This window comes from Gracilinanus agilis, chromosome 3 (genome assembly GCF_016433145.1).
Source record: "Gracilinanus agilis isolate LMUSP501 chromosome 3, AgileGrace, whole genome shotgun sequence".
Lineage (NCBI taxonomy): Eukaryota > Metazoa > Chordata > Mammalia > Didelphimorphia > Didelphidae > Gracilinanus > Gracilinanus agilis.
This window is the reverse complement of record NC_058132.1, coordinates 45,050,367-45,067,837: the sequence shown is the minus strand read 5'-3', so window position 1 is coordinate 45,067,837 and position 17,471 is coordinate 45,050,367. Positions and strand designations below refer to the sequence as shown.

At 37.6% G+C, this 17,471-nt stretch overlaps 1 protein-coding gene across 1 annotated transcript in view; it reads right to left on the bottom strand.

The window, feature by feature from the left end:
- Positions 1-17,471, bottom strand: part of UBE4B (ubiquitination factor E4B) — a 120,596-nt gene that overhangs the window by 58,044 nt on the left and 45,081 nt on the right. The window contains exons 5-8 of the mRNA XM_044667722.1: positions 6,966-7,110; positions 4,827-5,055; positions 3,952-4,338; positions 3,069-3,224 (exon numbers count right to left, since the gene is read on the bottom strand). Of these exons, the coding sequence (XP_044523657.1) occupies positions 3,069-3,224; positions 3,952-4,338; positions 4,827-5,055; positions 6,966-7,110 (917 nt within the window). The remainder of the gene's footprint in view (positions 1-3,068; positions 3,225-3,951; positions 4,339-4,826; positions 5,056-6,965; positions 7,111-17,471) is intronic.

Here is a 17,471-nt window from a genome sequence, read left to right as displayed (position 1 = left end):
GACCTCCAACTCTATTTCACCTACAAAATGAATATTTGAAAATTTCAGCTCATTCTGAAATCAGCCAATTCTGGCCCAGATATTATTTTATGTCCCACATAATCCACTGTGGGCTGTAGAGTTAAGCACTGATCGAGGAATTCTGGCAAGCAATTTGAAATTATACCAAGAAAGTACTTAAAACATCTATACCTTTTTTAATAGTGCACTGCTAGGCACAGATGCCCAGGGATATGAAAAATAGAAAGAACAACACACCAGGTATACCCAAGCATTTATAGTAGCAAAGAACTAGAAACAGAGTGGATATTCATTAACTGAGGAACATATCACCTAAGGTATATTATGGAATGGAATGCTACTAAGCTATTAGAATCAATGCATGTGAAGAATTCAGAGTATGGCAAGAAATGAACTTATGAAAAACGGATGAAGCAGAATAAGGAAAATGATAAAACACAAAGAAAACAACATGAATGGAAGAACAACAAAAAACTCTTGAGTGTTGTCTAATTCTAATGATCAAGCTCAGCCTGGAAGAGAGAAGTGAATGCCCTCCTCCCTCTATTCACTGCAGAGGTGGTAAGATTCTGGGCACAAATCATTTGTCTACGAGGCCTGACTCTAGTGATGCTTGGTTGGCTAGACACAACTGCCTTTTTTCCTTTTCTTTTTATTTCCTTAGAGGGGGAAGGCTCTCTGAGCAGTAAAGGGAAGAACAACATAATAGGAAATGACAATGATGCAAAAACAAATGACATTGGGTGGATGGGGACTGCAAAAATTGATTTCAAATCATAATAGTAAAAAATTAAACAGGTCAATGTTCATTTTCTCTGTAGTGAATTAGCAAATGCAAGTAACTGCTAAACTGTCTCTACCAATGCAGGTTGTCACTTCTCAGTAATTTATAGTCTTAGAAAAGTATCTCGAGCAATGGTGTTAAATTAAAAAAGAAACTGAGGGCACTGGTCTGTATTTAAGATCCCTGTGGGTTGTATAACGACTTAAGTTTCGCTCTGTACAATGCTCTGTGAGTTTTATTATGTATATTTTTTAAAAAAATATTTCCCAATTGTATTTTAATCTGGTTCTGACTTACTTGGGAGTAATGTGGGCTGCACAGAGCCCAGAGTTGGGTATCTGTCATCACCAAGAGCAATGAGAGTTTAGGTGACTTGCTCAGGACCACAAGGCTGACATGTATGTATCAGGTGATTTAAAAGCTAAATCTTCCTAGATATGGAAGCTCTTCTGGAAAGAACAAAACAATCAAAACTGACTGAAATTAGGCTGACCCAAAGGAGAAGGAGAAAGCTCTTCCTCTTACTTCTTTAGGGAAGCAGAGGACAAAGTTGTGTCACACTGTACAGCATTTTTGACTCTTAAAAGTTCATTTGTTTTGTGAAAACGTTTTTCTTTCTTCTTAAAAAATCTAGTTTTTTAAGAGATTGCACTCAGAAGGGGTAAAGTAGAGAAAATATTAATAAAAATTATTTTTAAAAGGAAAAAGAAAACATATGTTCTAGTAGACTAGCAGAAACTTAAGAAAGTTCTATATGTATGAGTCCTACTTTTTTGATGAGTGGTTTTAGATTGTAAATAGGCTCTTTCTATCTAAGTTATGGGGATATTTTTGAGTTGAAGGGAGTTAAAAATAATACTTCTTTAAAGGGCATTAGGAGGGAATGTACAAATAATTTAACTCAATTCTGAGGATACAGGCTGAAGTACTCACTACATCTAAAGATCCCCCAGCATAAATCAAATACATTATTAGAGATCAGAATGATGGTTATACTGACAAGGCTGAGGTAGCTGAAGCATTGCTCCTAAAGATAAGCTAGATAACTAGATCAACAAAAGACTCTGACTAAAACCATACATGGGCCATTATTCTGCTGGAATCTTATCTTCTATAAGCAATTGGCCAAGACAACAAGTCCAGCACAGTATCCAACAACTTATCCAATGAAACCTCAATATCAGCCTCCCACTCTACCTTAATGATTCTTTGGAATAATAAGATTTAGCTAATGGTCAATCTGACTTCTACATTTTTGCTGACACTTCTACTTAAAGAGTTTCAAGTCATTTTTTAAGTCGAGTGGTAATGGGCAAATAATTTTGACTAGAAGAAATTTTCTCTTGTGGGCAAAGTTATGAGTTACTAGGGCTAGAAAAAAGGTTCAAAATTATAATAGGATGACTTTTTGGATTCTCAAGAAAGAGTAACTAATTAGGTCATGAAATGTATTTTTAATTTCTATTTCTATTACTGAAGTGAATAGTTTATGTGAGGGGGCAGCTGGGTGGCTCAGTGGATTGTGAGAGCCAGGCCTAGAGACGGGAGGTCCTGGGTTCAAATTTGACCTCAAACACTTCCAAGCTGTGTAACCCTGGGCAAGTCACTTAACCCCCCCATTGCCTAGCCCTTACTGCTCTTCTGCCTTAGAACCACTACACAGTATTGGTTCTAAGGCAGAAGGTAAGGGTTTAAAAAAAAAAAATATATATATATATATATATATATATGCATATATATATATTGTGAAAGGTTCTCAGTGACTATAAGTGTACTTTTAAAGAACTTAAAAAAAATATTCTTTACTGTAGATGTTAACCTAAGTAACCCATGTATTAGAGGACTTGTCGATTGATTATCTAAACCTAGTTTGAGAACAAACTGTCCATGCTCTTCATCTGTGCTCTCAGTGGCTATTTATGCCTTTGTACTGTCAAGAAAACATGGATCACAATTTTTTATCATATCTGTCAGCCAACAAAAAAGCATTCACAATAGCTAGAAGGTTTACTTATTCCTGTCTCATGAGAAAGATGGCAACTTTCTTCTAATCCTACATTGTAACTAAGATATATTCCCTCTGTGCTGAACTGCCATCATTATTCTTATCTGTAGACACATGCATGAGTTCTTCATTTGCTGTCTCACTGACTTCTCCTCCTCCAGCATGCCTTCTAAGTATCCACTAGAGCAGGGCTTCTGAAGTGGAAAGGGTTAGTTCCTAAGTGCCTGTGCATGCAATAAGGCTCCATTCCTCTGATACCTGGACCCAAACTGGACACAAGTAAAATCATCATCACCACCACCTTCATCCTCATCCTCATCATCACCATCATCATCTTCATTTTCTTCATCACTACTGTCCCCAGATATATCAGAAAGTGCGAGGAAGAGGAAGGAGAAAGGATGGTCGTATGTACTACCACAACAAAAGCAAAAGAGTGCCATCAGGGAATGTAGGAAAGACTTAACCAAAGGGTTTGCAACAGCTTTCCCTCTGAACCACAAAAATTGTTTCCATCCACATGCAAGCACAAAAGTCAGCCAAACTATGGAAATATAAAGCAGGCACACAGGAAACATACTAGGTTAAGAGAATGATGATACTGCTTAACAAAGGAGGCCGTATATGCATGCAACACACACATATTAATATGCTCTGGCCTTAGCTTTGCCCTTATCTTTTTTAGTAACTAGAGAAAAGAGACATCGAGCCTCAGTAATTCAAGAACAGTCAATACTAGAAACTATTTGCTTACAAGTGAGATGCACTTCAAATCAATACTCCAGAAATTAATCTAAAGTGATCCACTGAGTATGAACACTCAAAATTCTATGCAGATACTCTATGGAGGTTTATTTGCAATCAGGTAAAACAAAAAACTTTCTGCAGAAGAGAGGCAGAATGAGACCTAGAAGGAAAGTACCATAATTCTGCAGGTCATGGCCCTAAGACATTCTCTCTCCAAGGCTGGCAAAAGCATGGATACAGGGATGACTAGTGAGTCACACAATGAATTAATTAAACTCAAAACAGAAAAACCAGATGCTTATATCTAAGGTTAGTGCTACACTAATTCTTCCAAAGACTGTTATTGCCCAATCCCCAGCACTGCACACAGACAACTCTCTTCTGGAGAAAATACCTAGAAGGAATCCTTAGGGCAGAGGGACGCCTGCTCGTGGGACCTGGAGAAGCAGGAAACAAGGGTGGGCCCATGGCTGTGGGTCTTTGTCTGGAAGGGCTGGTCGACAGGGCAGGCGGGCTTGGTGAGCTAGACAAAGCGGAGAGGCTTGAGGACCGCGGGGTGGGAGAAGTCGAAAAGGCCCAGGGAGGGGCCACAGTGTAAGGGCGATACCTCGGAGACGAAGCCTGGCTTCCTGAAGGGCTTTCTCCTGGCATATGAGGACTGAGCGAAATGGAAGGCACAGATATCGGAGCGGCTGCATTGGAAGGTGAGGTACAAGAGGAGCTCATCACTGGCACATAGCTTGAGAAAGGGGTATTGGGAGTTGGACTAGTGTCATAGAGGCTAAATTAATTGTTGAAAGGAAAAAAAGAAGAGAAAGGGGAAGAAAAAGGCAATTGAAGAAAGAACATAGGAAAGATTACACAAAATATAGGAAAGTTTACTTTCCAACATTGTTTCCCTCTTCTGTGGGCCCATAAAGCAAGGACCATACCTGTCTTTACTTTTGAGTCCTTCAGCATACATCTGCCATGCATACTTTCTTAATGAGCTAAATGCTGGACAATATTGGATTTAGCATTTCTGATTCCCACATCTGAAGCTTATTATGCTATTAAGACATAACATCTGTTTCCCAAAACTTAAATTTCCAATACTACTCATAAAGCGGAAAACCAAGAAGACAATACCAATTCTGATGATCAATCCACCCCTAAGAGTATGAGACCTCATCCAATCTTATTAAAAAGGAGCCCTGAAAAAGAAACTTCCTGCATGGTATTCCTAGCTAGGCTTGGTTCAAGGACACATCCAAATGGAACCATGCTGACCTGGACAGTGAGCTGGCGTTGAAGGAACCCACATTACAGAACATGGGGCTTGTTCCTGGATTGGATCCCGTACTAAGCATCAGGTTTCGGTCTGGTGATCGAGCTGCAGTGGCAATTGGCTGGGATGTTGCTGTCAGACTGGCGAAAGGATTCTCATCTCTAGTTTGAGTGGACATCATTAGCACTTCCATTAAAATCTGGCCAATCAAGTCCTTAAAATCAGAGAACACTGTTGGGAAACCAGGACAGAGAAGATTAGGGTCATCTGTATCTACAGGTCAAACACAGGCCAACAGGAAATCAACATCAAGGACAAAGTCTGTGTGGCAGCTGACCACCAATCACCACCAACTGTAGAAGCAGGGCTATTAAACTGTAAGAAAAACGAACTGCCAGAAATGTTCTTTACCCTTGAAAGTCCATCACTGAATGAGGAACTACATTAAGTTCTTGAGACTTGAGAGAGAATGAATAGAGGCTTTATCCTTCTTTTACATACTCACAAAAGTCCCATCTCCCTTGAACTTGAAATGTGTTCCTTTCTTTGCCTTGAGTTCTGGAGTGCTTATACAATCCTTTACCCTGAGATTCTAGCCCACATAAATACTCTCATGATTTAATCACACACTTAGAACCTGGTTATAAAAAAAAGGATATGGACTTAGAACTACCAGAGTTTGTCAAGTGAATAGTGATATAAGGAATATTCTGGTATTATGCCGACCAGGTCTGAAAACATACAGCTGCTGAGCTCTCAATTCTGGAGCCTAGGATAAACAGAAAAGTCCAGATGTCAGACAGAAATTATACCTGCAAGAGCATTAAAGAATTTTTTTTTGCCTTGCCAGAAAGTCAGTCTCCTTTCCCAAGAAAAGCAGCAAGATAAAAAGGGAAGAGAATATGCTTAGAAAAGACCCTCCTCCCAATAACCTTCCCCTATTTCTCCTATTATAGATGGTTGTTAGAAGTAGCAAGCAGGGAAAAAAGTTGAAACCTCAAAATGCCAGTCTTTTATAGTCATTATTGATTATTTGGAGTTCCAAAATAGGATAGAGAATAGTCCTCATTTAGGGAGATCAAGGTTCAATTCCTGTCTCTAAAACATGCTAAGTGGGTGATAATGAGTAGGTCACTTAGTCTTTCAATAACACAGGTAACTAACTCTCTAACACTTTGAAGTAGAAAGCAGTCACTGATCTGCATCAGGATGTTAGGAAGTTTTGGGTCCAGGCATCCCTACAGTGATGATCACAGGATCAGGCCAGATTTCAGTCAAAAGGAAAATGGATTATTTTGACATCAGAAATAGTTAATGGCAAGGAAAAAAATTGGGATTCCCAATAACACTACATTAAATTCTACCAACAGTTCAAAATAGTTTTACCCCAGTCCAAATCATAATCTGAGAGATCCTTAAGAAAACTACAGTGATAGCACCCTTTTAAGCTATTCAGATATCATTTAAATAAATTAATGAAATAATGAACCTTCAAGTGATATCCCTAGAAATGAGGATTGACAGATACTGAGGGTCATACACAGGTACTCCCCACAAATTTTTTTTTACTTTTTAAGTTCTAAGCACATCTACCAAATAAACCATTCAAATAAACAAAATTAAAAGAGTAGCATATAAAACAAAACAAAAACCTCTAGACTATTTGCAATTTGTTTTAAAAAGTATGTTAACTTTAACAAAATCATAACCTAAATGAAAAGCAGCATGATATTGTGGATGAAGGCTGTTCTCCAATGACATAAGCCCCAGTGTCAAGTTCTGCGTCTGTCCCACACTGGCCCCAGGCCCTGGCAAGTCGTTTCATCACTCAGTGGCCCTGGCAACTCTTTATGAATTCAAGTTTCTGAAGACATGCCATTTTGCATTGGAAGATGGGAGTTCTGCACACCAAAAAAATCATCAGTTCAGAGTCCTCACTCTGAAAGAAAAGTCTTGTTTCAAAAGATCAATAATCCAAAAGAAATAAGGGGAAATGAATGGTCAGGTTGACCTTCAATAGATATCCCTGCCAAAAAGCCTAAAAGACAAATTTAGATAATCCAACATGAAAATAACCCTTAGATTCTAACTTACTTTATTATGATCAACAAACTGAAATAAGACAAGACAGAAATTCATACCTTCTTTTGGATTCTGCTTAAACTGGGCAGAAAGTGAAGTCAAAAAGATAACATCTCTGTCCCGGTCTTTCCAAGAGACACGAAAGATCTTACAGACCAGCTGTAAGGCCTGTTCTTCTGATACTTCAGATCCTGATGAAAGTTCCTATCAGGAAAGAGCAAAGAAAAAAAAATAGGGAGGAGGGGGACACAAAATTTCAAATACAGTTTTGTGAAACATGAGTCAAAATTTCTATAAAGAATAACATTTTACAAAATGTTATTACTAATAAGGCATTACTAACAAAGCACAAAAAGAAACTATCTAAAAATGTCAACTCATTGATATATTGAAACTATCTCATAAAGTTAATTCCTCTAACTTAAGGACTTGTACAAAATCTAGAGCTCTGTAGTTTCTAATATATTTTTGGGGGGAAGTTGAAAGGGTAGTAACATTATCAAGGAATATTGATGCAAAAATGCCCAGAAAAGGAGGGAAGGAGGGAGAGAAAGAGAAGAAGGGAGTAAGAGACACAGAGAGAGACACACATACACTCTATTTGCAAACACATGTGTATATATTTTCTAGTTTCTATAAATTAGCATTCTGAATACAAACCAGTTTCCACTAGAAAGCAAAATGTAAACCATTTCTTGAGTGCTTAAGTGCATGGTTTCTTAGAACCAGGGAAGAGGTAATCATTAATAGCCAAGAGGAGTTTACTGAGAACGAACCTAATCAAATAATACCATGTTGGAATTTTTTAGTCAGTACAAGAAAAAGGATATTTAGAGGGTATCTTAAGTTCAGCAAACCAGACATATCAACATCTCCCAGCAAGAAGAAATGTCAAAAGCTATCTTCTTAAACTCGTGCTGACCAAAACATCCTCTCTAACTCCATGAAACAATCGTCCAGCATTTGAATGAAGAGCTTGAGAGAGGGAAAAACCAACTATTTTCCCCCAAAGAGTACATTATACTTCAGAACAGTTCTATTAGCAAGTTTTTCTTTATTGCCTGTCTCAATAACTTTCAATCATTTCCCCCCCTATTTTAGATAGATATAGATATATATAAGTCCTCTTATATAACACACTTCAAATGCTTTAAAATTGATATTACAACAGCTGCCACAATTTCCCATTGCAATTTATCTCTACAACTTTCTTTATCAAGCTACTAATGCCTAGTTCCTTCAACTTATTTGTATATAGCATGATCTAAAAACCTCTGACTACTCTGGTTTCCCTCCTCTGGGCACTCTTCATCCTATCAATGTTATAGAACCAGAACTGGACCCCATGCTCCTCAATTCCACATATGGGCTGATATCTTCTATTTCTTTCCCAGATCAATGACTCTTTTAATGAAGACAAAGATTGCACTTGCTTTTGTGGCAGCCATATTACACTACTGACTCACAATAAGGTTGTAATCGAGCCAGCCCATTTTCCCCATCTTATGCTAGAAAAGTTGATTTTATTATTTTAGCCACATATTCCTTCCATCTTGTACTTGGTAAAGGGGATTTGTTTAATCCAAATGAAAGACATTACATTTATCCCTGATACAAGATTATTACATTCATCTGAAGAGCCTAATCTGTCAAGATGTTTTTTGATTCTGATAGTTATCTGGCCTCTGCTATTTTTCCAAGCTTTGAGTTATCTGCCAATTTGATACCCATCCATTTATAGCCAGTCTCTAAAGGCTAGAATTGGGCAATTAAAAACCAATGATCTCACAAGACAACAAGAATTAATAAAACAAAGTCAAAAGATTGACAAAATAGAAGGAAACATGAAATATCTCAATGAAAGGTTAATAGACCAAGAAAACAGGTCTAGAAGAAACAATGAGAATCATTGGTCTTCCTGAAAAAAACAGAAATTAATAGAAATTTAGACTCCATGCTAAAAGAAATCATTCAGCAAAACTGCCCTACAACAAGAGGGCAATAATAGAGATTGAAAGGATCCACAGATCACCCTCTAAACTAAACCCTAAAAAGACAACCCCCAGGAATATAATAGCCAAATTCAAGAGCTTCCAAGTAAAAGAAAAAATTTTACATGAAGCCAGAAAGAGACAATTCAGATATCAAGGAGCACCAATCAGGATCACACAGGATCTGGGAGCCTCCACACTACAAGACCGTAAGGCTTGGAATATGATATTCAAAAAGGCAAGAGAACTGGGTCTACAACCAAGGATCAGTACCCATCAAAACTGACTATATACTTCCAGGGGAAAGTATGAGCATTCAACAAGATAGAAGATTTCCAAGTATTTGCACAGAAAAGACCAGGACTAAAGGAAAAGTTTGATATCCAACCACAAAAACCAAGAGAAACATGAAAAGGTAAATAAGAAACAGAGGGGAAAGAAAGAAAACTCTTATTTTTAAATTTGCCTCTTTAAGGGCTTTAATAAGATCAAATTATTTGTATTCCTATATGGAGAAAAGTTATGTGGAATTTTCAAAAACTGGATTTACTATTATAGTAATTAGAAGAATTGTTCTTCTAGGGAGAGGTTGGAGCACTAAAAGGTCTAAGATGAGTCGGGGTGGGGAAAAAAAGGGGGGGTGAATAGTAGATGACATCAAGAGAAACTTGAATTAATAAGAAAATTATTGATGGGGAGAGGGGTGTTGATAAGGAAAGGATTTTTAATAAAATGACATTTGAATTACATTTTAAATGAAGCATCAGGAATCAAGAGACAAAAAGAAGGAGGAAGGGTATTTCAGGTACTGGAAAAAAGCTAAGCAATACCACAGAGCGTCAGACATTTTCTGGGAAAATTGTGGTGGGACCTAGAGCATGACAAGACTAAAAAGTGGGGAGGGGCTGGAGAGGGTCTTGAGTGCCAGAGATGAGGGAAGAAAATGGAGCTAGGAATTACCTGTGATGTCAACCCTGCCATTGGTAGGACTGAGCTGGGCTTCCCTGAAAGGGACATACTTTCTCTTCACCACCCCCTCCTCCCCACTCTCACATTCAACTTTTTTTTTTTTCCCTCAATTAAATGAAAAATAAAATGTTAACCTTCAGGCTTTTTTTGAGTTTGAACCAAATTCTCACCCTTCCTCCCTCCTTGAGATGGCAAACAATCTGATATAGTTTTTACATGTGTGATAGTGTAAAACACCTTTCCATATTAGTCGTTTTGAGAAAGAGAACTCAAACAAACAAAAATGAAGAAAAAGCATGTTTCAGTTGGCTTTCAGACTCCATCAGTTTTTTCCTCTGGAGTCCTTGAAGATCATCTTGAAACATTAGGGGTATTGCTAAGAATAGCCAAGTCATTTGTCAATGTTCACCATAGAATATTGCTGTTACTGTGTATAATGTTCTCCTGCTTCTGCTCACTTCACTTTGTATCAGCTCATGTAGGTCTTTCCAGGTTTTTATGAAATCCTATTCATCATTTCTTTTTTTATTTGAGTTCTTTATTTTAATAACAAATTTCCATGCAAGTTTTTTGAAATTATATGACCTATATTGTATCCCTCCCTTCTTCCCTACCCCTCCTGGAGCTGACAAGCAATTCCACTGGGTTATATGTGTATTTTCATGCAAAATATATTTCCATATTATTCATTTTTGTAACTAAATAACCTTATAAAACCAAAACCCCAAATCATATACCCAAATAAGCATGTGATAAATCATAAAAAAACAAACAAAAAAAAAACACATGAACATGTAATGGTGCCTCTTTCCTGAAGTTTCCATCAGGAACCATATGGGAAGGGATGTAGGGTCCTGTACTGTCTGGGCTTTTTTCAATTCATTCCCAGAGTGAAGCACAGCATGGGCCATAACAAAAATGCTTAATAAATGCGTTTTTTTTTCCAGAATCTCTCCCCAGCTGTGTGTTCCAGGCACAATTTAAACAGTTTAAACAAAGTAGACAAATGATTAAAATTTCATTTCATTTTGGAGCAGAATACTTATACTCAAGGCCTATCTAATCTATTCCTTATATATGGAGACTGAGGACTCTGAACAGGGTAGGAAAAGCACAGGATAGGCAGAAACAAGGACCTCAGTAATTTCCTTAAGAATCAACAAATGAGACAGACAAGACATATGGGTGAGGAACTGCAAGTAGGCCAGTGTAGCTGATTACAGAGGACACTGGGGGGAATATAAGAGTAGAAAAGTAGAAAGAATTCATGTTATAAAAACTTCAAATGCCAAAGGACTTTACAGAAGGGGGACTGAGCTAAAATGGTGGAGAAGGTATAGGGACCCATCTGATTTCTACCAAATACCCTCCAAAAAGCAATGATATAATGCCTCAAAATCAATTCTGGAGCAGTACAACCCACAAAAAGAAATGGTGAAGTAATTTTTTAGCCCAAAACAACTTAGAAGGTCAGCGTGAGGGAATGTAGTGCACTGGGGCAGAGATGGAGCACAACACACCAGGGCAGGTCTGACCGAGACAACAGGCCTTGGACACAACAAAAGGATTAATATGGGAAAATGCTTTACATGATTGCACATGCAAAAGCTATATGAGATTGTTTACCATCTCAAAGGGAAAGGGGTCGAGGAGAGGGAGAGAGTGGGAGAATTCAAGACTTAAAAATCTTTGAAAAATGTTTACATGTAATTGGGGTGCATGGGGGGCTTACGGGGGGGTGTTAGTGTTATTTTTTTAAAGGAATCAACAAATGACCAGGCCTAGAGATGGGAGGTCCTGGATTCAAATTTGACCCTAGACACTTCCTAGCTGTGTGATCAAGTCACTTAACCCTTACTGCCTAGCCCTTACTGCTTTTCTGTCTTAGAACCAATATACCATATATTGATTCTAAGACAGAAAGTAAGGATTTTTAAAAGAGGGGGGAGGGGGGCCGGGGGTGGGTTTGACAAATGAGGTGGGGCATTCCTAAAATCCCTCCCTTTTCCTTAAATTACTCAGGCAACCCAACAGTTTTCTGCCTTCACTATTGTTTGTTCCTGCTCTATAAAGACAGTGAGACAGGAGAGCCCAAATAGGTGAGAGAGAAACATTTATATAGTATAAGTGCTTCACAAAAATTTTATCATTTAATCTTCCCAACAACCCTGAGAGGTTAAGTGCTATTATTATCATCCTCTTTTTACAGGGGATGTAGCAGTGAATTACCCATGGTCACATAGCTAATAAGTATCTGATGTAGGATTGCAACTCAGATCTTCCTGACTCGAGGTCCAGTGCTCTATTCACTATGCCCCCAGTAGCCCCTGTATCTAGTAGTTCATTCCTAATCATTTCCATTCTGCTTCCAGATCAATAGGCCCAAGTACTTCTTCCTCTTTGAGATAAAAAATTGATACAAATATGAAGCTTGATCATTGTAGGAGTAGAAAAGGAAGGTCTGGCTTCTCCCCAAATTTTCCTGTAACAACTGGGATATCCTTTGCACTGCAGTATCCTCTTATCTCATAGTTACTATATAAAACAATAGTTCCCACTCCTCCCTACACTCCAGATTGTAAGTCCTTGAAGACAAAGGCAAAGGAGTTTCTATCCTTTTATCTGTAGCACCTAGTACAGGGCAAAGCAAGCATTTAGAAGTTTTCTTACATCAGATTACATTAAAGTAAATATGATGCAAACAGGTTAGAAAGATCAGAAGAGGGAAAGAAGAGAAGAAAAATGAATAATCAGATTTCTACGGACACTACATCCATACCAACTTAAATGTAAAAAGTTGTAAAAAGACTCTACCAAGGTTCTACTACCACAATTCATTGTGAAGTACAGATAGTGCCAGTTTCTTCAAGTCTGTACCAGTACAGCAAAAACTTTTTGGGCCTGGACTAATTTAGAAAGGCTTTCCGTCCAGGTCCAATGATGAACTTTATCTGTTGTCTAAGCATTGGCCTGGCTAAGTTCAAAAAGGCTCATCAGCAGAATAATTACAAATTGGTGATTTTTATCTGCTATGGTAATTATTAAAAGACCATCTAACAAATCAGAGCAGAATTCTCAGCTACATTGTTATCATGAGAAACCAAACTGTTAAAAGCAAAGTTCTGAAGAAATTTTATATTGTGAGCTTATTTAGATTTTTTTTCTGTTTAGAGGTAAATTGATAATAATTTTCTAAAAGCCAAATTAGTGGCATACATGTGACCAAGAAAATTATGTTTTGATTAGAGTTTTATTTATTTTTTAATTGACAGAAATCTATTTTCTCTCCTTCCTTACTCCCCACCTCATGGGATAATAAAAACAACTTCCTTATAACAAGTTTTTATAATCAAGTGAAATAAATTCCCTTTTTGTTTAAAAAAACCCACAAATTAATGGGGCAGCTAGGTAGCACAATGGATAGAGCATCAGGCCTAGAGTCGAGTTTTTTTAATCTGAAAAGTAATTTTAATCTCATCTTAAATCTGACAAACACTTTCTAGCTGTGTGACCCTAGGCAAGTCACAACCTCAAATGCCTAACCCTTACCTTAGTATCAATTCCAAAATAGAAGGTAATGGTTTTTTTAAAACAAATTAGCATCCAGACTCAGGCTGTGATGATCACCATAGATATAATGTTATCAAGAAAGATTTGGATAACTAGGTGCAATTCCAGAAAAAAATAATCACCACTCTGACGGGACTTGAAATCATGTCATATAAGGAATAATTAACAAAATAGAGAACATTTAGCTTGGAGAAGGGAAGACTTAAGAGGGCCAGGATATTTGTCTTTATGGGGATTATCATATGCAAAGAGATATAGTGTGGCACAGCAGGATGGAATGCAGCCTCAGAATTAGGGCAGCCTGGGTTCTAGACCTGACTGTGCCAAATACAAGCCTGGCCAAGTCACTTAAAATCTCACAGCTTTAAGTAATTCTTTAAAACTATAATCTGCATTGGTAGAGATAGTTTCCTCATCTAAGAGTTTCTTATCAATGATATTGCACTTGTGAACCGTATGGAAACTAAATTACACTTATATGTCATAATTTCACACTTCAGTCCTGTGACCAATTGATAAAAACTACAAGGAAGGCAGAATCAACAGGAATAGTACATTTTGAACCAACAAAAGTAATACATTCTAACAAAAGGAACTATTCAAAAGGAAATGTGCTGGGGTTTGTCAATCTCCAACTCACCAGAAAGCTAGATACCACCAACCTGGACTGCCCACATGGAAAAAAAGGTTTGACTAGATGGACCCTAAACTACTTTCCAAACCAAGAGTTTAATACTTTCATCCCCAAAGAGTACTGTCATTAATTTATAACCATAATCTCAACCAAAAAAAAACCCTTCTATTTTGTTAATATTCACTGTAAAAAATGATGAAGTCTTGGGTAAGAACTGAATATGTTAAGGTCACAGGTGATAGTTTTGTAGTTGCTCCCAATCAAGACAGGGGCTTGCTTCTATACCATGAGGCAAGACAAAGCATAGCCAACTACACAGGGAGGTAAGAGAGTGTTTATCTAAAGAGCTTGAAACATAAAAGGACAAGGGAGAGGAATGTGGGGAAAGGAGGAAGAAAGAAGCAAAGTACCTACCCAAATTCACTAAGCAAGATACAGTAGCTACAGCTGAAAGCATTTACAATGTAGAGAAAACAAAAGAGGTGGATATGCCCAGAGAATCATAAGAGACAAAATCCATGCAAGCTGATATCTGGGAAGCAAGTTGTGGCAATCATGGCCTCAAAGAGCTACACACAAATGTAGAAAGCGCAGCCAAAAAGCAAAGGGAACAAGACATCCTAATGCAAGGAGACATACTTTCTATAACAAATGTGACCAAGTCTTAGTGCAATGAGACCCATGATTAGACTACTGGCTCTGGAAAGAAACAATCAAATACTCCAAAAGACTTGTGATTTCATCAATGTGACTTTTTGTTCCCACAATGAAGACTGCACACTATCCATGCCTGCCAGTCCAGTATAACTTCTGACCTTGTCCTCCCATACAATGATCACCAGAGCCCATCTTACTTTCTATTTCTACCATAAGCATACCAAACAATGAAATGCAGAAGCAAATCATCCAGGGGTTCTCTCTCTACACATAACATGAACAGCCCATCTTCTTTTTAATCACAGTTTCATGATATATTTACTCTGGTTCTTCCTTTAAGCTCCTTATTTATATGTTGACTCCTACAAATACATCTTTTTATGCATCTCTCCACTGCTCTGACATTCAATTTAAATCTGACAACTCAATTTTTAATTCTTCAGAAACTATAACATTTCATGACCTGTAGCTACACAACTTCTTTACAGAGAAAAGTTTAGGGCCATTAATGGAGCTCTATGAATTTCCCATAGGAAATTAAAGCTAGTTTCCTCCTATTTAACTCTAATCCTAATTCGTTATCCATTTGCAGAGCTGCTTACACATACAGAGTTCTGTAGTTGTTCATTTAACTATTTGTCATAACATGAACAGCAGGCATTCTTTATCCAGTTGTGGCGCTGCTAAAGCAAAGATCATTTGGGTAAGTGGGCAGATATTATCTGGGAGATTCAAAAGTGTCCCAGGGCTCCTTGTAACTAGAACCAAGTCATGACTGATCATCTGAAGAAATTAAACATCAAGAAGGGAGTCTGGCTTCAACTTAAACTCAATAAGGGATCTTTCTTCTGTGATAGTGGTAAATGACAAGTACACATAGCCCTGTTCTATGCCTTGAGTAACACTAACGATCCCAGGTATCTCTGTATCTTGCAAAGTATCCTGCATAATTTTCATGCATAAATGGGAGAAAATAAGTCATGTGTTAAGATGGTATTTTGGTTTTGAATAATTCACATCCAATGAGCATAATACTACTTTTCCCCAAATGCGTTATGATCTCCTGATATAGCCTACAACAAAAGTTTCCTCTACTGACACTTGGCATCTTTTGGACTGTGATATTAACAGTCAGAGAGTGGTGGCCCAATGTTACTTGAGAGTGAGAGTGAAAAAGAATTTGCTATAAAATTTTTTAAATCTTTTTCATCTTTCATTTGTGTATTATCCTGCTTCTAGTTTCATTCCTAAATGCTTTTGCTTAGTAGGCTCTCTTGCTTTGCTTGGTTTTACATTTCATTATTTTTATTTTGAGACACTCCTCCTCTTACAACACATGTTCTAAATCACCATTATCCTTACTCAGATCTCTTTGTGGCAAGGAAGTCAAGTGCTTTGCTAACTGGGGCACTTTTTCTATTCTTCTGATCTTGTCACATTAAGGTGACTGACACGAGCTGAACTTTTAAAGTCCAAATACAGTAACCTGTCTTTCTTACCTTCCATTTTTATGCCAGCTTTCATTATCACAGGTTGAGTTGCAGTTGTTTTAATAGGATGCCATTTTAATTTTTTCTTTCAGATTTGTATTCACTTTGCTCCCTGCTTCAAATTATACAAACTACTGATAAAGGGACTTGTACATTGTCTATTAGTCATTTCCAGGCCCACGTTCTGAACAAAATCCTACTTGGGAAGCCTGAATCTAAGTTCCTTTTCTTTGAGACTATCTTCAATTGATCTCCATGTATATACCTCCCATGTACCTATTAGTCGCCTTGTGTGCAGTCTCCAAGGACAGCCACCATTTGTGGTCTCTCTTTGCATCCCCAGCACTAAGCACAGTGCCCACCATGTAGTAAGCCCTTTGTAAATGCTTGACTGATTTACTGTCATAAAATCTATCCAACTTCAGTTTTAAAAATGTCCTTGGTACTAACCATGTCCAATACTTTTCAATTATTTTCTTGAACTAAATGCTCAGGAGGGGAAAACATGAGCTTCTATGCAGTAACACACATTTGCTCTCTCTCATTCCTTATATAGGAAGTATCTTTCACCATCATGGTCTAGTCTCACCTTTAAGTAACAAAAGAGGTATTAATTTGATTTGAAAGGCTGATTGAAGTCTTGGATAAATGTCTCTATCCCTTTGCCCTCTTCAAGAGATGTTAATGCATAACCTGTAATTATTCTATTGATGGGGTTTGGCTTGGCTTTTTAGAAGAGAGGAAAGCAAGGAAATGATCCAATACAGACCCTAGAATTTTAGAAAACATTTCAAATGTAGCAGAGAAAGACTAGGTAGATTCTAAAACTCTGTGGTCAGGGGAGGGATGAAAAGTTCTCAAGAAAGAGGCCCTCAAAATACAAAGAAAAAAATTCCTAGGAAGAGAAAAGGTGGAAACATACAAGAATGCACAGGAAATTAATAGGCCAATCAAAAAAATTTTAAAATTATAAGAAGAGGCAGCTAGGTAGTTCAGTGAACAAAAAGTCAGATCTGGAGATGGGAAGTCCTGGTTTCAAATCTAGCTTGAGACACTTCCTAGCTCTGTGACCTTGGGCAAGGCACTTAACCCCAATTGCCTAGTCCTTACCTCTCTTCTGCCTTGGAACAGATACCTGACTCTAAGATAGGAGGTGAGTATTTAAAAAACAACAACAAAAAACCCATAGAAATATGGATTCAAGGACAGATAACAGAGGATAAAACCTCATGCTTACATTTGCAAAGTTCTTAA